The 25857-nt window shown below is 38.3% G+C and overlaps 1 protein-coding gene across 8 annotated transcripts in view; it reads left to right on the top strand.

The window, feature by feature from the left end:
* KTN1 (kinectin 1) overlaps window positions 1–25857 on the top strand; it is a 119582-nt gene that overhangs the window by 34364 nt on the left and 59361 nt on the right. For 4 of the 8 annotated variants that reach the window (XM_032624531.1, XM_032624529.1, XM_032624533.1 and 1 more), the window contains exons 2-6: window positions 2183–2220; window positions 5967–6519; window positions 9913–10050; window positions 11440–11610; window positions 12990–13120. In XM_032624531.1, the coding sequence (XP_032480422.1) occupies window positions 5997–6519; window positions 9913–10050; window positions 11440–11610; window positions 12990–13120 (963 nt within the window). In that variant the 5' untranslated portion in view covers window positions 2183–2220; window positions 5967–5996. The remainder of the gene's footprint in view (window positions 1–2182; window positions 2221–5966; window positions 6520–9912; window positions 10051–11439; window positions 11611–12989; window positions 13121–25857) is intronic. The other 4 variants (XM_032624530.1, XM_032624538.1, XM_032624532.1 and 1 more) reach the window with 1 other exon arrangement.

A 25857-nucleotide genomic window follows, 5' to 3' on the forward strand; every position in this document is an offset into this window, starting at 1 on the left:
ACTTGCCTAAGCACTCTTTGTTTAGCTGTCTGCTGGATATCTCCACCTGATATCTCCACCTGTCTAAAACCTAACTCCTGGTCTTTAACCCCAACCATATCCTTTCCACACTTCCCCCATCTCAGTAAAGGGCAACTCTTATTTTTGGCTTAGTCGGAAAGCTTTGGAGTTGTCTTTGTCTTTGCTTGTTCTCTCACACCCCATTTTCCAGTCCTCAGCAAATCATCTTTTCACTACCCTCAGAGCGTACTCAGAATTTGACTACTTTTTACTACCCCTCTTGCTACCTGCTTGCTCTGATCATCTGTTGCCTAGATTACTTCAGTTGTCTCTTAAGTTTCCCCTGCTGTCACCTTCTCCCTATACCCTTTTTCTACTCAGAACCCTCTGTTGGTTTCCCATATTACTCAGAGTACAAGCCACAGCCCTTCCATTTGCCTGTAAAAAACTACATGATTTGTTCACTGCCCCCTGCCCCCTTCAAATGGTCTCTTTAACCTCATCTTCTACTACTTTTCCTCTTGTTCATTATACTTGAAACACATTGTCTTTATTGTTCTTGGTCAAATGTGTCAGGTTGTGTTCTGTCTCATATACTGTATATTAACTGCTGGACTGTCTTCCTTTTAGTAGAATGTTAGCCCTATAAGGGCAGGCATTGTGGCCTTTTGTACTGTTGTTTGTTCAGAATGCCTTGGAAAACAAGGTTGACATATACTAATTGGTGCTAAATAACTATACAAAGTGAATTAATAGACTGTTGCGGAAGATGGTAGTTGAAAAGATATTTTCATAGGTGTGATTTGGGCTGTGTTTCATAGGTGTGATTTGGGCTGAAGGATAAGTGAAGATTTGATACAAAGGACAAGGCAAAGGTTTCTAGATTTGATACTAGGGAGGAGGGGAAATTGGACTTTTTAGAGAGTTGTTCCTTTTTGTTCCCCAATTTAGAACCTGTAGTGCCTTTTTAGTGCTGTTTTTGTCTACTGAATTGACTGCTGATATTCTGTAGCTGGTTGTAGTTTATATTCCTCAAAATCATATCTAAAACTCCCAGACAAAAACCTATTCCTGTATTCTTGAACTTGACATGTGATTTCATAATCTACAGATTTCGGCCAAGCTAGAAACATAGGAGTTAGTTGTCTTAGACTCCTTCCTCACTTTCACCATGCTCTTTTTTTTTTTTTTCTTGGGTCATGCCAAGTGGCATCATCTTGGTTCCCTGACCAGGGGTTGAACCTGCGCCCCCTGCATTGGAAGCACAGAGTCTTAACCACTGGACTGTTAGGGAAGTCCTTCACCATGCTCTAATAGTTGCCTTGTCCTCTATCTGCATTGACTTAATTCACTCTCACTTTAGCCTATTGAAATAGTTATTTTAATTGGTGTCCTTGCACCTGTGTTAACCTATCCATTGGATTTTAAATTTTGATGCTAATTTTTATTTGTAGAAGTCCTAATTGATTCGTATCTACCCAGTTACTTTTTTTTTTTTTTTTTTTTTGTGGTACGCGGGCCTCTCACTGTTGTGGCCTCTTCCGTTGCGGAGCACAGGCTCCGGACGCGCAGGCTCAGCGGCCATGGCTCACGGGCCCAGCCGCTCCACGGCATGTAGGATCTTCCCGGACCAGGGCACGAACCCGTGTCCCCTGCATCGGCAGGCGGACTCTCAACCACTGTGCCACCAGGGAAGCCCAACCCAGTTACTTTCGATAGTTTCTGTTCTTTGCTCATTTTTCCTGTTACCTCTTCTTTATGTGTGTAGGTTATAATCTATATCTATTAATTCCAGTATCTTGAATTTTTAGGGATGTGATTCCTTAGTTTATTTTTGTTGCTTCTTGCTCATGGTGGCTTCTGTCATTTTGTGTTGTGGGCCCTTATGTGGATGACAGTCTTCTTTGGAAATCTTGAGGTTCCTGGCTTGAGGGAGCAATATACCAAAGAAGATGTGCATTCACTTCTGCCGCATGCACTATGGGCACCACCAACTTGGAACCACTTAAATTTTTTGTCTTGGCATTTCCAAGATCGTGTTAAGTAGTTTGGACTTCAGACCTATGTAAGAAGAGACCCCTGGAGCCAAGGCAGAATTGGGACCAAAAGTCAAGACTCTCGACTTTATTTTAGTGCTTTATTATATTGCCGTTTATCAATTTTAGAATTTATTTTTTTTCAGGATATATCTGGAATATGACATGCATACTTTATTTGAAGGTTAGTGACACCATAATGTTTAATCTTACATTTTACCAAGAAGGGTTCAGAAAATACTGTAGTTAACTTCTGTTGTGTAATGGAAATCTGAGTAAGTGATACTTGTCCATGAATATACTTTTTATCAGTGTATGGTACTTCCATAAATAAAGTTTTCCTCAAAAAGATTAACTTGAACATTAAAAAAACAACTTAAGATGTTATTATGGATTTAAAGGAAGAGAAACATGGCATGTTTAGAATACAGACTACTTAGATTCAGCATGATCAGGTTACAGATAGATTTTTTAACTTACGAACTCTGTTTTTTTTTTGCGGTACACGGACCTCTCACTGTTGTGGCCTCTCCCGTTGCGGAGCACAGGCTCCGGACGCGCAGGCTCAGCGGCCATGGCTCATGGGCCCCGCCGCTCCGTGGCATGTGGGATCTTCCCGGACCGGGGCACGAACCCGTGTCCCCTGCATCGGCAGGCGGACTCTCAACCACTGCGCCACCAGGGAAGCCCATGAACTCTGTTTTTACAAAGAACCTGTGATAAGAGCTTTCAGCTTAGGTTTCCAGCTACTTCTAGTAATATTATAACTATGTTGTACATTGGATAAAGCTCTTGTAGGCTACTCTTGGTGCCTGTATATCTTTTAAAGGTGTATTCGTTTAGTTGTTCAGACATTACAGATTTATACAGGAACTTTTAAGAAATTAAGTGTTCTGGGTTGAAAACTACCTTTCTCTCAAATCTTTGCTTGCTCTTTACAAATATGCTTGCTTGTATGTTGTTCGGTATACATCAGTGGAAAAAAATTGACTTTCGGTTTGTTCAGACTTCAGTCTTGAATTTTTGTTGTATTTTTCTTACTGGTTCTTTCGAGTCATTCCAGTTGACATACTTTTATCAATTGAAGCACAGATAATTTAAAAAATTAGTTTTTTGGTGTCATTTGTTTTAAATGTTCTTTTAGTTTAAAGAAAATGATGTCAGAGGCAAGAGTAACTAAAATACTGTGGTAGTAAGGAAAGAGATTTCAAAATTCTTACATTTACTTGAAATTCAATAGTATACCTATCAAACTGCTTGCATTTTTCCTTGTAATATGTAAGTAACGGTTCTTTTAAAATTTGTGTTTATTTAAACTTTTAAAAGTATAATATTGTACATTCAGCATGGTTACTTAAATTTCTGTTTTAATGTAGAAGAAATTTAAAAAGTTGAACAATGAACTGTATGTTAAAAATATTTGGGGCTTCCCTGATGGCGCAGTAGTAGAGAGCCCTCCTGCCGATGCAGGGGACACAGGTTCGTGCCCCGGTCTGGGAAGATCCCACATGCCGCGGAGCGGCTGGGCCCGTGAGCCATGGCTGCTGAGCCTACCTGTCCGGAGCCTGTGCTCCGCAACGGGAGAGGCCACAACAGTGAGAGGCCCGTGTACAGCAAAAAAAAAAAACAAGGAATTAAAACTTTTATGAGTTTCTCTTAAACTAACAAAATTTAAAATATTAAGGCAAGCGAGACTGCACCCATGATTATGGCACAACTCTTTAATTTACATATTCATCTTAATAACCTGTTATACATGAGATGTTTTGATCATACAAGTAAAACTGTGATTTTGACTATTCAGTATTTAATTGAATTTAAGAAAGTCTCAGTATTTACAGTTTCAACAGCAGTGTTTTATTGAGTTGATATTTGCTAATTTAACCCATTCTGATGTTGTATATTCTATCTCCGTTTTTTGTATTATATTGCTGGGAACATCTTTATATATGCTTTTCTTTGTAAATTTCCTGGGATAAAGAATCAGGAATATTGGATTAAAGCAATGCAAACACTTTCTTGACTTTAAATTTGCCTTGGTGTTTTGGTTGGGCTCCTCCTAGTTGCAGAAAGAGAGCTCACATGACTGGGAATTGAATTGTGTGAAGGGAATCTGCTGAAAAATCCAGAAATGGAAATCATGATTCTTCCAGGCTCATGTGGGACCTGGAAAAGGGACCTAGAAAAATCATCAGAACATTTGAGGAATATGTGTTTCAGAGTTCTTGTGGTCTCATGGCCTCTTTTCTCCCTGAACGTTTGCTTCTTGCTCTGCTTCATCATAGATTTTGCTCTCCCTAAGACTTAAGTTGCATGTGGCTGCAGTTTGCTGTTCATCAAAGCCCTTCTGACTTTGACTTGACCTTTTTTCAGCATCTGTGGTTGCTGCTAAGTGCCTTAGCCTCTTTTCTTTCCTCAAAGCAAAAATCCATAGAGTTCTAAGTCATTGTTTTGTCCTTTTTCTCCCCCAGTTCCCCAGCCAAGTTGAACAGGCTTTGTGGCCTGTAGGTGGTCATGTTAAAACAAACAAAAATCAAAAATAAAACATCTTTTAGGGCTTTCCTGGTGGCGCAGTGGTTGAGAGTCCGCCTGCCGATGCAGGGGACACGGGTTTGTGCCCCGGTCCGGGAGGATCCCACATGCCGCGGAGCAGCTGGGCCCGTGAGCCATGGCCGCTGAGCCTGCGCGTCCGGAGCCTGTGCTCCGCAATGGGAGAGGCCGCAACAGTGAGAGGCCCGCGTACCACAAAACAAACAAACAAACTTCTAAAAAGCATTTCTGGTTGACCACTAACAGGCACAGTAAAATATGTTTAATAAATTAAAAATCTTGGATAGTTCATGAATTATCAGGGAAGAACAATTCTGTATAAAGTTCCTTTTAGTATTTTGTTAGCACATGATTCCTTTTCCCCTTCATCTTGTTAAAACCTTCTCTTAGTAAGTCCAGGGTTGTGTTAATACCATTAAAAATGTTGCTTCTTAATTAAACATTATTAAGAGAGGATGGTGATTGCCCTTGTTTTTGCAGTATAACTTTTTTTACAGTAAGAGGTACCTTGAAACAAATTGAGAAAAGCATCTTATTTGTAATTTATTTTAGTGCCAAATGACATATCCTAACATTTTGATTTTTTACTGTATTATATTTCCATATCTTTGTTGTAGCCCACCATGTCATGAGGCGGTTAGTTAACTGGAATAAAGGTGCTCACAGTTTGTGAATGGACTTAAATCTTTAAGTGGAGGAATGAACCACCTTTGTCTTCTTTGCAGTTAAGATTGTGGTACTTTTAATGGATATCTAGTGTGTTGGTAATAGTTAATGCCTCTTTATTTCCATGTATAGTAGTATTCATGAACATTGTACAGTAAGAGGAAAACTAAATACTAATAGTGTCAAAAGTGGGTATTTTTGGGGAAAAAGTAATGAATGGCTAAGTTTTTTTTTTCCTTCCATTAGAACCTTTTCACATGATTTAAAAATGGAAGGCTGGGGGCTTCCCTGGTGGTGCCGTGGTTGAGCGTTCCGCCTGCCAATGCAGGGGACATGGGTTCGTGCCCCGGTCCGGGAAGATCCCACATGCCACGGAGCGGCTGGGCCCATGAGCCATGGCCGCTGAGCCTGCGCGTCCGGAGCCTGTGCTCCGCAACAGGAGAGGCCACAACAGTGAGAGAGGCCTGCGTACCGCAAAAAAAAAAAAAAAAAAAAAAAAAAGGAAGGCTGTGTTACACTCCTAGTTACCACAAAATTTTTTTAAAAGTATATTCAAATTGTATTTGGCAAAGTAATCCAGTATGTGATTTAAAAAACTAACCTGTTCAGATTTGTAGATCAGATTAAATACGAAATACCACTTGAAAGAACAGAGGTTTTTTGTGTTTAATAAGACTGACTCAGGTTTTTGTTTTTTCCTTCTTTCACATTTAGGTTTTATAGGATCACATTAACAAAAGCACCATGGAGTTTTATGAGTCAACATATTTTATTGTTCTTATTCCTTCAGTAGTTATTACAGTAATTTTCCTCTTCTTCTGGCTTTTCATGAAAGAAACATTATATGATGAAGTTCTTGCAAAACAGAAAAGAGAACAAAAGCTTATTCCTACCAAAACAGATAAAAAGAAGGCAGAAAAGAAAAAGAATAAAAAGAAAGAACTCCAAAATGGGAACCTCCATGAATCTGATTCTGAGAGTGTACCCCGGGACTTTAAATTATCTGATGCCTTGGCTGTGGAAGATGAGCAAGTTGTACCTGTTCCACTGAATGTGGTTGAAACTTCAAGTAGTGTTAGAGAAAGAAAGAAGAAGGAAAAGAAACACAAGCCTGTACTAGAAGAACAGGTCACCAAAGAAAGTGATGTATCAAAGATTCCATGCAAAAAAGTGGAACCTGTCCCAGTTACTAAACAGCCCACCCCCCCCTTGGAAGCAGCTGCCTCAAAGAAGAAACCAGGGCAGAAGAAGTCTAAAAATGGAAGCGGTATTGTATTCTATTCACCTTTATTGCGTGGTTATATTTGTTTTAATAACTTTAGAGTTTGAAGTTCAGGTACTTTGTTAAGTGTGCACACAAATGTTAAATACTGAATCTGAAATTGAGAACATTATCCTTTTCACTGTGTGTTTGCTTTCATTAATTGCTGATAGAAAGAATTAGTACTGAGCATAAAACAGTGTTCAAAACTAAATTTCACATTACAAATGTGGAAAAGGCCTTTAGTGGAAATATATAAAATCTGTTTATATATATAAAATATAAATATATAAAATATAAAATATATTATAGAAATATATAAAACCACTGAGGACCTGTAAATATCAGTAGTTAGAAATGTTTACATTTATTTCAACCAGTACTTTCTCATCAGTGTGATAGGAATTAAAGATGAAAAGAAAAATCAGATATCATTTTCACCTTTGATTAATTTTGCAAACATTTATCATACATGTGTTTTGTGCTAGGCATTAGATTAGGTACTAGGACTGCAGAGATGAAGTGTGCATTTTCAAGGTAGCCTCATGCTAGTTGTAGATACAAACAGAAATAGGTTATTATAATATAAAAAGTTTAGTATAATGAGCTAGGTATGTCTAAACCAGTGTTGGAGTTCTAAGGTGGGCCATTTAAAGCATGTAATGCCTAAAGTTAATCTTAAAGGTTGAATAAGTACTAGCTAGTTTTTCTTGGTGGATAGGGTGTTCTAAGGAGAGAGCTTAATAGGTACAACAGAAAGGATGTGAGAAATGGTGTGCTGCTGCTGATGATGTTGAAATTGCAAACAGTTTGCTCTGTATGAAAGGACTTGTGTTCACTATTAAGTTGTTTTCGTATCTTAACTTATGTAGTATTAAGTTAGTTATACTGGATTTTAAATATTTGCTTGCCAGCTCTGATCAAGCATGGTACTAGAGAAATAAGAGTAAAGGGGACAGAAGGCCATGTAAGTCAATAATGAAATGTGACTTATATAAGAAAAATACAAAGTATAGAAATACTATGGAGCCAAAACACCTAGTACTTATGGGGACCATGGGTCAAAAGCTTTACAGAGGAGGCAGTGCCTGAGCTGGGTCTTCCGGAATGAATCACCTCGTCGAGCAAATAGTGGGATCTCATTCCCCACTGACAGAAGATCATGCATAAAGGCATTAAAGGTGCAAGAGTACAGTGTATTGTTGAACCATGAAATGGGAGGTGGGGAGTGGTACGAAACAAAGCTGAAAAGCTAATGGAGTGGGTAGATCATGATGATTTTTGTATACAATGCTAAGGAGCTGGGATGTTGTGATTTGGCCATTGTTGAAGATTTTCAAGCAGGCTTAGTTTACATGGCCTGATTTGCATTTTAGAAAGGTATTTTTGGCAGAACTAGGGAAGACAAGTTTCATAGGGCAGTGTTTACTATAGGCACACTTGTTAAGAGGGTATTATTTTCCAGAGTTAAGTTGAAGGACTGAACTGTGGTAGTGACAGAAGAAATAGTAAGGAGGTTAGAGACATCTGCAAAGCAAAAATGACATGACTAACGTTATGCATAGGGTATGGCAGATAGAGGAGAAAGCAGGGTCAAAGATAATTTCCAAGTTTTAAGTTAGGTCAGCGTAGGCAAACTGCAACCTGTGAGCCACATCTGGCCTGCTTCTCGTTTTTTATGGCCCATGAGCCAAGAATGGTTTTTATATTTCAAATGGATTAAAAAAACTACAGGAGTAATATTGTGTTAAATATGGAAATTATACGAAATTCAAACCTCTGTGTCCATAAATCAAGTTTTTTTGAATGCAGCCACACTCATGTGTTAACGTATGTCTGTGGCTGGCTTTCACACTGCAACAGCAGGTGAATAGTTGTGACAGAGTCTAAATGGCCCACAAAACCAGAGTATTTACTGTTCAGCCCTTTGTAGAAAAGATTACTCAAGCTCTGATTGGTAAATGTTGATAGCTTTAAGAGGGAATAATGGGGAGAGAGTGGATGTGTGCCCAGAGGAGAATGCTTTCAGTTTGTGTTTCTGGTGCCTATAGGGGCTATTTACATAGGGAGGATGCAGTAGGAAATTTAAGTATAGAGGCATAAGGCTAGACTACAGATTCAGAAGCCTTATTAAGCACGATGGTAGTAGTTGATGTCGTGGGTGTAGAGAAGATCATTCAAGGAAAGTATTTAAAATGAGGACACAATCCTGAAGAATACCAGCGTATAAGGTATTCAGTAGGAACAGCTTACAAAGGAGACTGCAAAGGAATATTCCAAGTGTAAGAAAAGAATTATCATGGGAGCTGAATTTTATTTATTTTATTGTGGTAAAATATATGTAACATAAAATTTACCATTTTAAAGTATAAGTTCTGGGCTTCCCTGGTGGCGCAGTGGTTGAGAGTCCTCCTGCCAATGCAGGGGATGCGGGTTCGTGCCCTGGTCCGGGAAGATCCCACATGCTGCAGAGTGGCTGAGCCCGTGAGCCATGGCTGCTGAGCCTGTGTGTCCGGAGCCTGTGCTCCGCAATGGGAGAGGCCACAACAGTGAGAGGCCCACATCCCGCCAAAAAAAAAAAAAAAAAAAAGTATAAGTTCTGTGGCATTAAGTACATTCACATTCTTGCACAGTCATCACCACCAGCCATCTCAAGAACTTTTCGTCTTTCCCAACTAAAATTCTGTACCCGTTAAGCACTAATTCCCCATTCTTCCCTCTCTCTAGTTCTTGGCGAGCACCATCCTACTTTCCGTGTCTATGAATTTGACTACTCTAGGTACTTCATAAAAGTGAAATCATACAATATTTGTCCTTTTGTGACTGGCTTATTTCACTTAGCATAACGGAGAAGAGAGTAATTTAAAGAGGTAGAGACCAATAGTATGAAATGCTAAATAGAATTCAAATAAGGATTAAAAGATATTATTGGTAGAATGTGGCATTTGGGACACTAGGGACCTGAGTAAAATCTTTCATGGATATAATGGAAGAGAGAAAAAGCAGGTTGCAATTAGTTGAGAAATGATTGGTAGGAAAGGAAGTACAGACTGTTCTTTGGTCAGTATAAAAAGGAAATGGGTGTGGGGGGCTAGGGATTACAGTGGTGGGAAGGGTTTTATTTTTTAAGATGATAAGGGATTTGACCATGCCTATAAGCTGAGTAGGGCTAGGAGTGGCTGAGAAATGGGATATAAAAGAAGGAGCAAGTACTAGAAGTCCTGATGAAGTTAAAGAGCATATGTGGCAGAGTAAGAAAGCTAGAATAAGTGAGAGAATTGTATATCAGAGTTTAAAATTTTGGTGGTAAAGCATTTTAGGAAGTATTCATTAATAATTGAATCTTTTCTGGTGTGTTCATTGTTTGCTATGATGATTTTTCATTTATTTTTAATAAAGATGATCAGGATAAAAAGGTGGAACCTCTTATGGCACCGTCAAAAAAGCAAGAACCATTACCCCTGCATCAAGAGACTAAACAAGAAGGTGGATCAGGAAAGAAGAAGGTTTCATCAAAGAAGCAAAAGACTGAAAATGGTGAAATGTGTAGATACGTATTTTATAAATACTAATTCTAGAGAAGTCCACTAGGACAAGGAACCTAGAGACCTCACATGCTCTTTAACTTCCAGCTTAATATGTACCATAACAGCTTTAAAACTAATACAAGCCCATGGTGCTTTGACAGATGGTTAGGGTATAAGTTTGTGGTGAAGACCTTTATATGAAATTTATAAAAGGACAGAAGCATTTATAAACTCATTCTTAACTGAGTTTTGAAAATAATGTTAATAGCATACAAACTCTATAGAAGAAAAGTATTCCTGAAATATTTGTACTTTTTAATATCACATAAAGATTATGCTTGAGAACATTAGTTAAATTTATCATTACCCTACATTCCTAACTATTTATTAAACATAATTTGCATGTGTGTATGAGAAGCATCCAGTTAAAAGTGATGGAGCAATTTTTATCTGTTCCGAATTGTCCACAGAAGACTTAGCTATGAAATTTACATAGATAAAACAGTGATTTTTATAATATTGGGCTGTGATATCAACTAGGGCTAGAAAATAGTAAAATTGGAAAGGGAAAAGATGAACTTCTGTTATTTGCATTAAAACTATGATATATCAAGCAATCAGGTATAGAAAAATATTATCACAAAATATTTGTTAATATTAAATATTTATTATACATTTTAAATGAAAGAACTGTATGTGCCCCAGAGTTTTTTTTTTTTTTTAAAGGTAGGGATATAGAGAGACTTCCATATGGGTGTGGAAGTTTGTGACTCTAACCAACAGATATCAGACTTCAGTATTCAAACTTTTTCCATTAAAATTAGGAACAAAGAAGCCTTCCTTCCTCCACTTTTAATGTGGTTCTGGAAGTTTTAACTAGTGTAGTAAGATGTACCATATAAGTTAGAGGCATAACTATTAGAAATGAGAAGATATCTGCAAGGAGCAGTGACTAATTTTGTATCTAGCAAGGAAAAAAACTCAGTTAGGAATTAACCAATTGGAATAAGAGGTCAGTAAAGTACCAACATACATTAAAAACTAATAGTTTTCCTTGAGCACTAATTAAATGTGAATGGATTCTTAGTTAAATCAGGAGAAACATGAGAACTAACTAAAATGTATAGGGATGTATAAGAAGAAATTTTCAGATACTATTAGAGGAGATATGTGATACAAATGATATGCTATAAAATAATATTGAACTGGTATTTCTTAATTAGAAGAGTGTTTTGAGTTGTTAAATGATAAAATAGGAATTTAAAGCCAAATTGAGCTGGTATTAGAGATTTGAAAATAACTGCATTTATCATTAAACTTAATTGTGCTTACATGTTATTTAATTACTCTGTTATAAAAAATGCTGAGTAATTATGATTTTGTTGAACTTAAATTACAGTCTTGGTAGATGAACCCCTTATTCATGCAACAACTTATATTCCTTTGATGGATAATGCTGATTCAAATCCTGTGGTGGATAAGAGAGAGGTTATTGATCTGATTAAACCTGACCAAGTAGAAGGAATTCAGAAAACAGGGGCTAAAAAACTGAAGATTGAAGCTGATAAAGGTAATATACAGAATGTGACAATCTTTTGTATTGAAAAAAACACATTTTTGAGTTCTGATGGAGTGAGTGTGTTTTCTCATAGAAGCAATGAATTGCAAAAGACTAATAGAATCTTTGTAGTAAAAGATTTATTGGTAGTTTTCTAATCCACCTTCTAAGTTTTGTAGAGCTGGATATTAGACTTTGACTTGCCTAAGGTTTCATAGCTGTTTTGCTATCTGGTAATCTGTTCCCTTCTATTATTGTCTCTCAGAGTTTTCTATGCTAATTCACAACGGCCTTATTATTATTATTACTATTATTATTGTTATTATTTTGGCCGAGTCACATGGCTTGTGGGATCTTAGTTCCCCAACCAGGGGTTGAACCGGGGCCCACGGCAGTGAAAGTGCTGAGTCCTAGCCACTGGACCACCAGGGAACTCCATATTATTTTTTTAATAGTTTGTTGTTTTTTTTTTAACAGCACTTTTAGGTTCACAGCAAAATTGAGTGGAAAGTACAGAGTTTCCATATACCCCTTGTTCTCATACATGCACACAGCTGCCTTTTTAAACTTACAATGTAGCTGAAGTATTAAAAGCTCTGGGCCCCTTCGGGTCTAATGGGTGGCAGTTGCTTTTAATGAGAGGCCGCTGTTGGCTAATATAAGAGCCCTAGGGGAATCGAAGTGGGTGAGTCAGGAGATGTTTGGCACATGGATTTTTAAAATGTTAGGATTGCTGTATATACTTGATGTTTGTAAAATCAGACTTCCTTTTTGTAATTGTCTTCGAGCTTATTTTCTCATCTGTAAAATTTGGCTCATAAGTCCTAAGTATTACAGTTAAATGAGAGTATTTGTGAACATATTTAGTATAGATACTACCATATATTAGACATTTGCATTTTTTTTTTTTTTAAGTAAGGGTATACTGGCACTTTAATATTCTGCTGTTTGGATACAAACCACTACGTACATAGAATGGATAAACAACAAGATCCTACTGTATAGCCCAGGGAACTATATTCAGTATCCCATGATAAACCATAATGGAAAAGAATCTAAGAAATAATGTACATATATATGTATAACTGAATCACTTTGCTGTACAGCAGAAATTAACACAACATTGTAAATCAACTATATTTCCAATTAAGAAAACATAAAAAATATTCTGCAGGTTGAGCAAATTTTTATTTAATGTAATTATTCCATATTATATTAAAAATGATAAACACTTTTTCTCTGTGGACTAGAGCATTAATTGTTGTTTGACCTGAAATGTAAATCTGTTTTCTCTTGGTTACTGACTTTCTGGGTCAAGCATTCTTGGTGCTTTACCTTTGCTGAAGTTGTTACTTACATCTTTTAAATGTTAACTTTTTTTTTTTTTAAAGAGAACGCTGAAGTAAAATTTAAAGATTTTCTTCTGTCCTTGAAGACTATGATGTTTTCTGAAGATGAGGCCCTTTGTGTTGTAGACCTGCTAAAGGAAAAGTCTGGTGTGATACAGGATGCTTTAAAGAAGGTAAGCATATTTTAGATTATGAGCCTATTTGAGGGCAGTGATTAGAAGTTCACCAAGCAAGACTTCTGCTAGAGCAATAAGTTATAACCTACTCCCGTCCTTCATACCCCGAAGCACTTAGTGACATTTAAAAGTTCTGGAATGCCTTCGGAAGTTATTTCGTATATCCATACTAATCAGTATACTTATTTAGTTCAGTCAGGTGTCCGAGTCATCTGAGGTTTTGACAAAAACGAATTGCTTATAATAAGTAAGAAGATTTATATAACTTTAAAGTCATTTGGCACTTGGCTAAGTTGTACCTTGCTTTCCTGTGAATGTAAGTGCTGAAGGCAAGGTCGGGTGATTTCTGGATAACATATGGAATGTTTTTGTGACTGAAGATAGCACCATTCAAAGCACCTGGGCATCTTTTAGGTGTGTGTGTGTGTGTGTGTGTGTGTGTGTATGTGTATGTATAGAATACTACTGTTCTAAAGTAAATGCTTTGAATGATAGAATCATTGCTATGACTGACTAAAATTTGAAAAAACAAAGCCATGAAGCTAATATTTAATTTCTCATTATAATACACTCACTATATTATCAGATCTACTAACTGTCTCATATTGGTAAATGTGACACGTTTTTAAGTGTTACTTTGTGTGAGATAAGATGACATGGTATCCAGTGTTCAATATTAGATTGTGGACGTGACCATTCTTATTTTAAACACACATACACACACACTCCTAACACCTTTTCTGCCTTCAAACCTTTAGTGGCTTCCATTCATTCTTTTTTTTCCCCCATCTTTATTGGAGTAATTGCTTTATGATGTGTTTCTGCTGTACAACAAAGTGAAACAGCTATATGTATATATATATATCCCCATATCCCCTCCCTCTTGAACCTCCCTCCCACCCTCCCTATCCCACCCCTCTAGGTGGTCACAAAGCACCAAGTTGATCTTCTGTGCTATGCAGCTGCTTCCCACTAGCTATCTATTTTACATTTGGTAGTGTACATATGTCCATGCTACTCTCTCACTTCCTCCCGGCTTACCCTTCCCCCTCCCCGTGTCCTCAAGTCCATTCTCTACGTCTACATCTTTATTCCTGTTCTACCTCTAGGTTCATCAGAACCTTTTTTTTTTTTTTTAGATTCCATATATATGTGTTAGCATACAGTATTTGTTTTTCTCTTTCTAACTTATGTCACTCTGTATGACAGACTCTAGGTCCATCCATCTCTACAAATAACTAAGTTTCATTTCTTTTTATGGCTGAGTAATATTCCATTGTATGTATGTGCCACATCTTTATCTATTCATCTGTTGATGGACACTTAGGTTGCTTCCATGTCCTGGCTATTGCAAATAGTGCTACAGTGAACATTGTGATACATGACTCTTTTTGAATTATGGTTTTCTCAGGGTATATGCCCAGTAGTGGGATTGCTGGGTCGTATGGTAGTTCTATTTTTAGTTTTTTAAGGAACCTCCATACTGTTCTCCATAGTGGCTGTATCAGTTTACATTCCCAGCAACAGTGCAAGAGGGTTCCCTTTTCTCCACACCCTCTCCAGCATTTACTGTCTGTAGATTTTTTGATGATGGCCATTCTGACCAGTGTGAGGTGATACCTCATTGTAGTTTTGATTTGCATTTCTGTAATGATTAGTGATGTTGAGCATCTTTTCATGTATTTGTTGGCAATCTGTATGTCTTCTTTGGAGAAATGTCTATTTAGGTCTTCCGTCCATTTTTGGATTGGGGTGTTTGTTTTTTGATATTGAGCTGCATGAGCTGCTTGTATATTTTGGAGATTAATCCTTTGTCAGTTGCTTTGTTTGCAAATCTTTTCTCCTATTCTGAGGGTGGTCTTTTCATCTTGTTTATGGTTTCCTTTGCTGTGTAAAAGCTTTTAAGTTTCATTAGGTCCCGTTTGTTTATTTTTATTTCCATTCCTCTAGGAGGTGGGTCAGAAAGGATCTTGCTGTGGTTTATGTCATAGAATGTTCTGTGTTTTCCTCTAAGACTTTTATAGTGTCTAGCCTTACATTTAGGTCTTTAATCCATTTTGAGTTTATTTTTGTGTATGGTGTTAGGAAGTGTTCGGATTTCATTCTTTTATATGTAGCTATCCAGTTTTCCCAGCACCACTTATTGAAGAGGCTGGATTTTCTCCATTGTATATTCTTGCCTCCTTTGTTAAAGATAAGGTGATCATATGTGTGTGGGTTTATCTCTGGGCTTTCTATCCTGTTCCATTAATCTATATTTCTGCTTTTGTGCCAATACCATACTGTTTTGATTACTGTAGCTTTGTAGTATAGTCTGAGGTCAGGGAGCCTGATTCCTCCAGCTCTGTTTTTCCTTCTCAAGATTACTTTGGCTATTTGGGGTCTTTTGTGTTTCCACATGAATTGTAAAATTTTTTATTCTAGTTCTGTGAAAGATGCCATTGGTAATTTGATAAGGATTGCACTGAGTCTGTAGATTACTTTGGGCAGTATAGTCGTTTTCACAATGTTGATTCTTCCAAACCAAGAACATGGTCTATGTTTCCATCTGTTTGTATTGTCTTTGATTTCTCTCATCAGTGTCTTTTTTTCTCTCTCTCCCCACCCCCGTCAGTTTCTTATAGTTTTCTGCATACACGTCTTTTGCCTCCTTAGGTAGGTTTATTCCTAGGTATTTATTGTTTTTGTTGCAGTGGTAAATGGGAGTGTTCCCTTAATTTCTCTTCCTGATTTTTTGTTGTTAGTGTATAGGAATGCAAGAGATTTCTGTGCATCAATTTTGTATCCTGCTACTTTACCAGATTCATTGATTAGCTCTAGTAGTTTTCTGGTGGCATCTTTAGGATTATCTATATATAGTATCATATCATCTGCAAACAGTGACAGCTTTACTTCTTCTTTTCCTGTTTGGATTCCTTTCATTTCTTTTACTTCTCTGATTGCTGTGGCTAAAACTTCCAAAACTATGTTGAATAATAGTGGTGAGAGTGGGCACACTTGCCTTGTTCCTGATCTTAGAGGAAATGCTCTCAGTTTTTCACCATTGAGAATGATGTTGGTTGTGGGTTAGTCATATATGGCTTTTATTATGTTGAGGTAGGTTCTCTCTATGCCCACTTTATGGAGAGTTTTTATCGTAAGTGGGTGTTGAATTTTGTCATAAGCTTATTCTGCATCTATTGAGATTATCATATGGTTTTTATCCTTCACTTTGTTAATATGGTGTATCACATTGATTGATTTGCATATATTGAAGAATCCTTGCATTCCTGGAATAAACCGCACTTGATCATGGTGTATGATCCTTTTAATGTGCTGTTGGATTCTGTTTGCTAGTATTTTGTTCAGGATTTTTGCATCTATGATCATCAGAGATATTGGCCTGTAATTTTCTTTTTTTGTGACGTCTTTGTCTGGTTTTGGTATCAGGGTGATGGTGGCCTTGTAGAATGAATTCGGGAGTGTTCCTCCCTCTGCTGTATTTCGGAAGAGTTTGAGAAGGATAGGTGTTAGCTTTCTTCTCTACATGTTTGATGGAATTCACCCATGAAGCCGTCTGGCCCTGGGCTTTTGTTTGTTGGAAGATTTTTAATCACAGGTTCAATTTCATTACTTGTGACTGGTCTGCTCATATTTTCTGTTTCTTCCTCGTTCAGTCTTGGAAGGTTGTACTTTTCTAAGAATTTGTCCATTTCTTTCAGGTTGTCCATTTTATTGGCATATAGTTGCTTATAGTAGTCTCTCATCTTTTGTATTTCTGCAGTGTCAGTTGTTACTTCTCCTTTTTCATTTCTAATTCTATTGATTTGCATCTTCTCCCTTTTTTTCCTGATGAGTATGGCTCATGGTTTATCAATTTTGTTTATTTTCTCCAAGAGCCAGCTTTTAGTTTTATTGATCTTTTCTATTGTTTCCTTCATTTCTTTTTCATTTATTTCTGACCTGATCTTTATGATTTCTTTCCTTCTGATAACTTTGGGGTTTTTTTGTTCTTCTTTCTCTCATTGCTTTAGGTGTAAGGTTAGGTTGTTTGAGATGTTTCTTGTTTCTTGAGGTAGGCTTATATTGCTATAAACTTCCCTCTTAGAACTGCTTTTGCTGCATCCCATAGGTTTTGGGTCTTCATATTTTCACTGTCATTTGTCTATAGGTATTTTTTGATTTCCTCTTTGATTTCTTCAGTGATCTGTTGGTTGTTTAGTAGTGTATAGTTTAGCCTCCATGTGTTCGTATTTTTTTTTTACAGTTTTTTTCCCTGTAATTGATATCTGGTCTCATAGTGTTGTGGTCAGAAAAGATGCTTGATACTATTTCAGTTTTCTTAAATTTACTGAGGCTTGATTTGTGACCCAAAATGTGATTTATCCTGGAAAATGTTTCTTGTGCACTTGAGAAGAAAGTGTATTTTGTTGTTTTTGGATAGAATGTCCTATAAATGTCAAATTATTAAGTCCATCTGGTCTAATGTGTCATTTAAAGCTTGTGTTTCCTTCTTTATTTTCTGTTTGGATGATCTGTCCATTGGTGTAAGTGGGGTGTTAAAGTCCCCTACTATTATTGTGTTACTGTTGATTTCTCCTTTTATGGCTGTTAGCATTTGCTTTATGTACTGAGGTGCTCCTGTGTTGGATGTGTAGATATTTCTAATTGTTATATTTTCTTCTTGGATTGATTCCTTGATCATTATATAGTGTCCTTCCTTGTCTCTTATAATAGTCTTTATTTTAAAGTCAGAAGTCTGATTGTCTGATGTGAGTATTGCCTCTCCAGTTTTCTTTTGATTTCCATTTCCATGGAATGTCTTCTTCCATTCCCTCACTTTCAGTGTGTATTGTCCCTAGGTCTGAAGGGGTCTCTTGTAGACAGTGTATAATATGGGTCTTGTTTTTGTATACATTCAGCCAGTCAGTGTCTTTTTCTTTATTTTAATGATTGCTTGTTTGCTTCCTTGCTTGCTAGCTTGTTTGCTTATTTATTTATTTATGACTGTGTTGGGTCTTCATTGCTGTGCGTGGCTTTCTCTAGTTGCGTTGAGTGGGGGCTGCTCTTCATTGCAATGTGTGGGCTTCTCATTGCAGTGGCTGCTCTTGTTGTGGAGTGTGGGCTCTAGAGTGCAGGCTCAGTAGTTGTGGTGCCTGCGGTTAGTTGCTCTGCGGCATGTGGGATCTTCCTGGACCAGGGATTGAACCCGTCCCGTGCATTTGGCAGACGGACTTTTAACCACTGTGCCACCAGGGAAGTCCCCAGTCTGTGTCTTTCGGTTGGGGCATTTAATCCATTACATTTAAGGTAATTATTGATATGTATGTTCCTATTACCATTTCCTTAATTGTTTGGGTTTGTTATCATAGGTCTTTTCCTTCTCTTGTGTTTCCTGCCTAGAGAAGTTCCTTTAGCATTTATTGTAAAGCTGGTTTGGTGGTGCAGAATTCTCTTAACTTTTGCTTGTCTCTAAAGCTTTTGATTTGTCCATTGAATCTGAATGAGACCCTTGCTGAGTTGAGTAATCTTGGTTGTAGGTTTTTCCCTTTCATCACTTTAAATATATCTTGCCACTCCCTTCTGGCCTGTGGAATTTCTGCTGCAAGATCAGCTGTTAACCTTATTGGGGATTCCCTTGTATGTTATTTGTTGCTTTTTCCTTGCTGCTTTTAATATTTTTTCTTTGTGTTTAAATTTTGTTAGTTTGATTAATATGTGTCTCAGCATGTTTCTCCTTGGGTTTCTCCTGTATGGGACTCTCTGTGCTTCCTGGACTTGATTTACTATTTCCTTTTCTGTGTTGGGGAAGTTTTTGACTATAATCTCTTCAAATATTTTCTCAGATCCTTTCTTTTTTTCTTCTTTTTCTGGGACACCAACAATTCGAACATTGTTGTGCTTAATGTTGTCCCAGAGGTCTCTGAGACCGTCCTCCATTACTTTCATTCTTTTTTCTTTTTCTGTTCTGTGGCAGTTATTTCCACCATTCTATCTTCCAGCTCGCTTATCCATTCTTGTGCCTCAGTTATTCTGCTATTGATTCCTTCTGGAGTATTTTTAATTTCAGTTATTGTGTTGTTCATTACTGTTTGTTTACTCTTTAGCTCTTCTAGTTCGTTGTTAAACATTTCTTGTATTTTCTTTGTTCTGTTTCTGAGATTTTGCATCATCTTTACTATTATTATTCTGAATTCTTTTTCAGGTGGTTTACCGATTTCCTCTTCATTTATTTGTTCTTGTGGGTTTTTATATTGCTCTTCTGCCTGCAAGATATTTCTCTGTCTTCTCCTTTTGTCTGGTTTATGGTATTTGAGGTCTCCTCCTTTCCCTAGGCTGCAGGGTCATAGTTCCTCTTGCTTCTGTTCTCTGCCCCTGGTGGTGAGGTTGGTCTAGTGGCTTGTGTACGCTTCCTGATGGGAGGGACTTGTGCCTGCGTTCTTGTAGGTGGAGCTGAGTCAGGTGGTATGTTTTTGGGTGTCTTTCAGCTTAGTATGGCTTTAGGTAGTCTGTGTGCTGTTGGGTTTGTGTTCCTGTCTTGTTTGTTGTTTGGTGAGAGGCATCCATCGCTGGGAGCTGCTGGCAGTTGGGTGGAGCTGGGTCTTGGATTCAGTTAGAGGCCTCTGAGAGCTCTCCGTGATCAATCTTCCCTGGGGCCAGGAATTCTTTAGTGGTCCAGTATCCTGGACTCCGTGCTCCTACCGCAGAGCCTCAGGCCCGACTTCCAATCTGGGAACCAAGACCCCGCAAGTTGCTCATCCCTCAATAAAGGGGATTAAAAAAAAAAACAAAAAAGAAAAGACTAATAAAACCATAGAAAAATGGTAAAAAGTAAAATCATACAAACAAAAACAGAGACAAGGAAGCATACATACACACAAAAGAAACAAAACAGAACCATGTGAAACAAAAACAAGGGAACAACCAGACAAACAGAAGAACTCAAAAACGAAATCAAACAATTAGAATCAAAAATAACAAAAACAGAAAACCTAATAACAAAACCAAAGCAGTGTGCCAACTGAAGAATAAAGTAAGGAAACAGAACAAACTGATAAAAATGAATTAAAAAAATTAAATAAAATAGAAAGGGAAAAAACACTTTTTTTTCATAACAGATAACAGAAAAGTAAAGTAGAAATGGAAATATAAAAAAATATTAAAGAAAAAGAAGAAGAAAAAAATACAGGAAAAGAACACAGAAAAGTAAAGTAAAAATAGAAGTTTATAAAAAAATAAAATAAAAATAAAAAATATGTTATAGAACATGAAGATCTCAAAAGACTAAAGGAAAAAACCCTGAAACAACAACAAACAAAAAAAAGAAAGAAAAGAAACCCAACAACAAAAAAGCCAGAATGAATCAAAACATAATAAAATTAATAGTAATAATTATGTTTCCCTGGGGTCTCAGCTGAAAGTGTCTTTGCGCATACCGTGAGCCATAGCCCACCTCCGCCTCCCCAAGAGACCCTCCTCTGCCTCCGGGCTGGTCTCTGGACCTGTTGTGGGCCCTGTGAAGACCACTCAGACTCTGATCTGAGCCAGTTCTTGCGTGTGCTTGTCCCCAGCGTCCACAGCTGCCAGAGCTAGACCATTTTCATTTGTGGGAACACTCATTGTCTACTCAGATATTCCATGGACGCAGGGTCTACCTAGCTGATCACGGGGGTTTAATCTGCAGCTTGTACAGCTGATGGAAAGTTTTCGATCTTCTTCCTTAGTTGCCCCATCCCTGGGGTTCAGCTTTGGTTTTATCCCCACCTCTGTGTGTGGTCCACCCACAGAGTCTGGTCCTGAGGCTGCCGTGGAGATCTTGGGTCTGCTCCAGTGAGGACAGAGTGCAGAGGTGGTATGACTGCTTGGATCGCGGGAGCCCTGGTGGTGCCAAATGCGCAGGGGAGCCGTCAGCCACAGGCACAAGAGGTATGGCCCTAGTGAGGGCCTTTTCTGGCACCCAGTGTATGGTGCGTCAGGGCCAGCCCTGGCTGGGCTTTTTCTGGCGCCGAGCAGCAGGTGCGCTAGGGCCATCCCTGTGGGGGCTTTTTTTTTATTGCTAATTGGCAGGTGCTGGCATGAGGGGAGAGAGAGGCTGCAAGAGTGGCTTGTACCCCTGCGTGTTACTCAGCAATAGTGCCCTCCTTCCATGGCAGTCCCATCTTCCTCTGTAGGTATTCCCTGCTGCGGATTTCCTCCCTCCCGTCCCCTCAGTCCATCTCCCCACAGCCAACAGCAATTCTCGCTCTGGGCCTGTTCTCCAGTCCCCGTGCTCCAGCTCCCAGCCCCCTTGCACACCTGTGAACACATGTCCCAGTCCAGGGCATGTAGGGCCACGGTACGGACCGTCTGTGTATTTCTCACTGTGTCCCATCTGCCACCGATTGGCCGCTTCACCCTCTTCCAACAGCCTCAAATGCTTTCTTCTGTCCCAGTCGATTTCTCTGTTGGAGAGGATGTTTCCCCGAATTTGGGACTCTCTCCTCTGCTTCCGCCTCCCCCCTGCTCCCAGGGGTGCAGGTCCCATCCAGCTTCCTCTCCTCCTCCTTCTCCCTTCTTTTTGCCATCCTACCCAGTTATGCAGGGATCTTTATAGTCCTGTCTGGTGTTCAAGGTCTTCTGCTAGTCTTCAGCCGGTGTTCTGTGAGAATTGTTGCATCTATAGATGTATTCCTGATGCATCTGTGGAGAGAGATGAACTCCACATCCTCCTACTTCTCCATCTTTTTTTTTTCTTTTTTTTTTAAAATATGTATTTATTTATTTGGTTGCACTGGGTCTTAGTTGTGGCACACGGGATCTTCATCGTGGCCTGCGAACTCTTAGTTGCAGCATGCATGTGGGGTCTAGTTCCCTGACCAGGGATCAAACCTGGGCCCCCTGCACTGGGAGCCCAGAGCCCCAGCCACTGGACCACCAGGGAAGTCCCTTCTCCACCATCTTGAATCCTCTCCCATTTATTAAAGACCATCCTAGTCCAAACCATCACTTCTCATTTGATTACCTTCAGTATTCTCCTAGTTGATGTTTCTGCATTCCCTTGTAGCCTTCTAGTCTATTTTTTCTACACAACTGCAAGGCAGCCTTTAAGAGGTAAATCACTGTTTTAAAAACCCTTTGGTGCCTTTCTCTTTGCACTTAAAGCAAAATCCAGATTCCTTTTAAGGCCTATGTCTGTCTGTCTCTATAACCTGATCTCATGGCATTTTCCTCATCCCCTCATTAAAGAAAACCAAATATTCTCTTCTGTCTGGACTGTCCTAAAACCCCCAAGCCCCTACCCCCTAACTTCTTTCCTTGGTTATTTCCTCCATCAGGTTTCCATTTAAATATCATTTCCTCGTATGAGGCTAATCTGAATTCCTAGTCTAAATCATTCTCTTCTTTCTCATAACCATCTGAATTTTTTTTGTCATACAGCATTTATCATGGCATATGTCTGTCCATACTTCCAAGTATCTATTGACAACATGTTTTACAAATCTGTGGAATTTTACAATGTAGTATGCTTGTTGGACAGTCTCCGTGTGGTGCCACAGTGGCTAAGAGTAAACAGTGTGTTCGAGGATCATCAGAGTAAGTGCGATAACTGTGTGACTTTGGATACAAAGTTAGATTATTCTCTTGCAAGGAACGTTCTTGAAGTTCTTGATTGAAGAATTTATCTTTTGATTTACTTTAATTGGGTAAGTGTATATCTTAAAAGGGTTCCTGGTTATTTGTGAGGATTGGGAAAATCTTCTTGCAGGGAAAAGCCTCCAGCTGAACTTAGTTACTACCTGTTTGAAATCACTGCTTTTTAACATTAATTGCTTCAGGTGTTTCTCTTCTGACTAAGGATGGTGGTGGTGGTTTATGGGTGCAAGAGTAGTCATTTTATTGCTTGAGACAGCTTTGAACTCTAGAGGTTGGGTGGTAAATCAGACTCCCCTTGATAGCTATATTAGGCAGGCCAAGGAGGAAGTTGGGAACTGTTAAAGATAACGTTTTGAAATAGAGTAAATATTTTGAAACCTAACATTTTTCCCTTTTCCTTGGAACCTTTGGCTTTCAATTAAAATCTTGTTCTGTGTTTCTTATGGTGTGGTTCTATTCTTATCTTCAGGGACTCAGTGCCCTTGTAGATCCACTCTTATCAGGGAAAGACTTGGTAAGTTTAATTTCTCCCTTTTCCTGTCACGGAAATTGATTCTTGCTCAGACCTTTTAATAGATTTCAAGGTCCAGGATGTAGATGAATCCCCACACCTAATAAAGACCACTTCAGAGAAAGGGGGAAGATAAATGCAGGAATATAAGCATAGATGTAGGATAGAGATAGAGGAGTTAGAGGACTTGCTGACCAATTAGATATCGTGGCTAAAGAAGAGTCTAGAATGAATGCTTGTTTTTGCTCTGGAGTAACTGGATAGATTGTGGTGACAATGGTATTCATGAGCACTTTGCAAAGGAAGAGAGAGTAGAGGATTATGAAAATATTTAGGAAGTTGTTTTAGGCATCCTTTGGAGCATTTAAATGGATACAATTATTTCACAATTGAATATATTATTCTCTGGTGTTGAAAATATATTGCAAAGTGGGTAATTTCGGAAAGTAATCAACTATCACCAGTACATATAGTGGATGTATGTTAGTCCAGAGAGGATGTGGAGAGGGGTAAGAAAGTTCAGGAATGAACCTTGAGAAGCACCAACATTTAAAGGTCAGGGAAAGCCACCACAGAGTATAGTGAGAGGAGAAACAGCAGGAGACAGTGGGATCACAGATGCTAAGGGAGGGTAGAGAGTTCAGAGGTGGTGGGAAAAATCAGCAGTGACATGCTTTAGAGCAATCAAGGAGAGTAAGGATTGAAAAAATGGATTTGATATCCTTAGTGAAAGCAGTTTCATTGGAGTACTAGACTATAAATAAGTGATGAATGAATAGGAAAGGTGACAGTATCCACTTTGAATAAGCTTAGATGGGAAGGGGAAAACAGAGTAAAAGCTAGAGGGCTTTTGCAGAGTTGGAGAGGAGATGTTATGTTCTATGTGTATGTACACACGCCTTGGTGTTTAAGCTATAAGACACTTCTGTTGTATATTTAGAGTGTAGGTTAAGATCCTGGGCTCTAGGGTCAGATTTCCTGGATTCAAATCTGGACTCTGCCACTTTGAGCTTTGTGGCTTTAGATAAGTTACTTAACCTCAGTGTCTCAGTTTACCCATCTCAAAAATGGGAATGATAATAAGGTATTATCTTAGAGTTCCTAGCATAAAATAATTGCTCAAAAATGTTAACTCAGTGTGATTACTAGTAAGAAAACATTTAAAATGTATTTGAATTGTATATTAACACATATATATGTGGAATCTAGAAAAATGGTACGGATGAACCAGTTTGCTGGGCAGGAATAGAGATGCACATGTAGAAAATGGACGTGTGGACACAGTGGGGGAAGGTGTGGGTGGGATGAATTGGGAGATCAGGATTGACATAGGTACTCTACCATGTGTAAAATAGCTAGTGGGAACCTGCTGTATAGCATAGGGAGATCAGCTCAGTGCTCTGTGGTGACCTAGATGTGTGTCATGGTGGGGGCTGGGAGGGAGGTCCAAGAGGGAGGGGATATATGTATACATATAGTTGATCCACTTCACTGTACAGCAGAAACTAATATAACAGTGTAAATCAACTATACCCCAATTAAAAAAAATAGAAAAGGCAAAAAAAATTTTGATAGTTTTGGTTGATTATTGATTTCTTCTTGTTGGCCTTTAAATATACTTGCCTCAATTATGTGTTTTTTTCCCAACTCTAAGTTAGTAACTATTTTGGCCCCATGTTGTATAACAGGAGGAAGTCTATTTAAACTTTTTCCTACCTTCTCTCTTCCTTCCCTCTCTACTTTTGTTAATTATAGCATTTGTTTATCAGATACTTAAAATATTTAATGTTTGTTTTGTGACTATAATTTTTATGTTTGTTTCGGTCTTAATTCTGTAGCTTAATGCTGGGTTCAAAGCTTGATACCAGTTCTTTTGCCATAAGCTTCTATATTCATCTCTTGGTTGGATGAAATTGTTTTTTTTTTCTGGAATTGTTTCAAGAAGGGCTTATGGAACCTGTATTTCCCAAATTCTGGCAAGTTAAAATGCTGCTTTATTGTCTTTGTACTTGAATGATAATTTGGTGGGGTATAATTTTTCTGGGTTGCACTTTCTTTCCTTGAGAGTTTGTCATGCTTGCTTTACCATTCTCTACATTCCAATCGCTGGATAGGTGTCTTGAGACCAGCCTGAGTTTTGCATTCTTTTTTTTTTTTTTTTTTTTTTTAAGGCTCTGCCACGTGGCATGTGGGATCTTAGTTCCCCAACCAGGGATCAAACCCATACCCCCTGCATTGGGAACCCAGAGTCTTAACCACTGGGCCACCAGGGAAGTCCCCTGAATTTGCATTCTTTTCATGTATTTTTGTCAAAATACACTCTCACAATGAAAACATCCTTTGGGTAATCAACCAAGTTTTTATTATTTATTGGACTTTCCAGTGTCCACCCTACTGTACAACATCAAGGGATTCAGCTTCTTTGAAGTCATGGGAATTTTGCTATAATGTGGCTTTGCATTGACTCTTCTATCAGTATTCCCTTGGGCAAAGCATGTCTTTTCAGTCATGAGATTCAGTGTCCCTTAAAAGAATTGAAATAATGGGTATCAATTAAGCATAAGTTGGATCTTCCTTGCCTGTTGTCTTTATCTTTCATATTTTTGTCCTA

The sequence above is a fragment of the Phocoena sinus genome, chromosome 2, assembly GCF_008692025.1.
Source record: "Phocoena sinus isolate mPhoSin1 chromosome 2, mPhoSin1.pri, whole genome shotgun sequence".
Lineage (NCBI taxonomy): Eukaryota > Metazoa > Chordata > Mammalia > Artiodactyla > Phocoenidae > Phocoena > Phocoena sinus.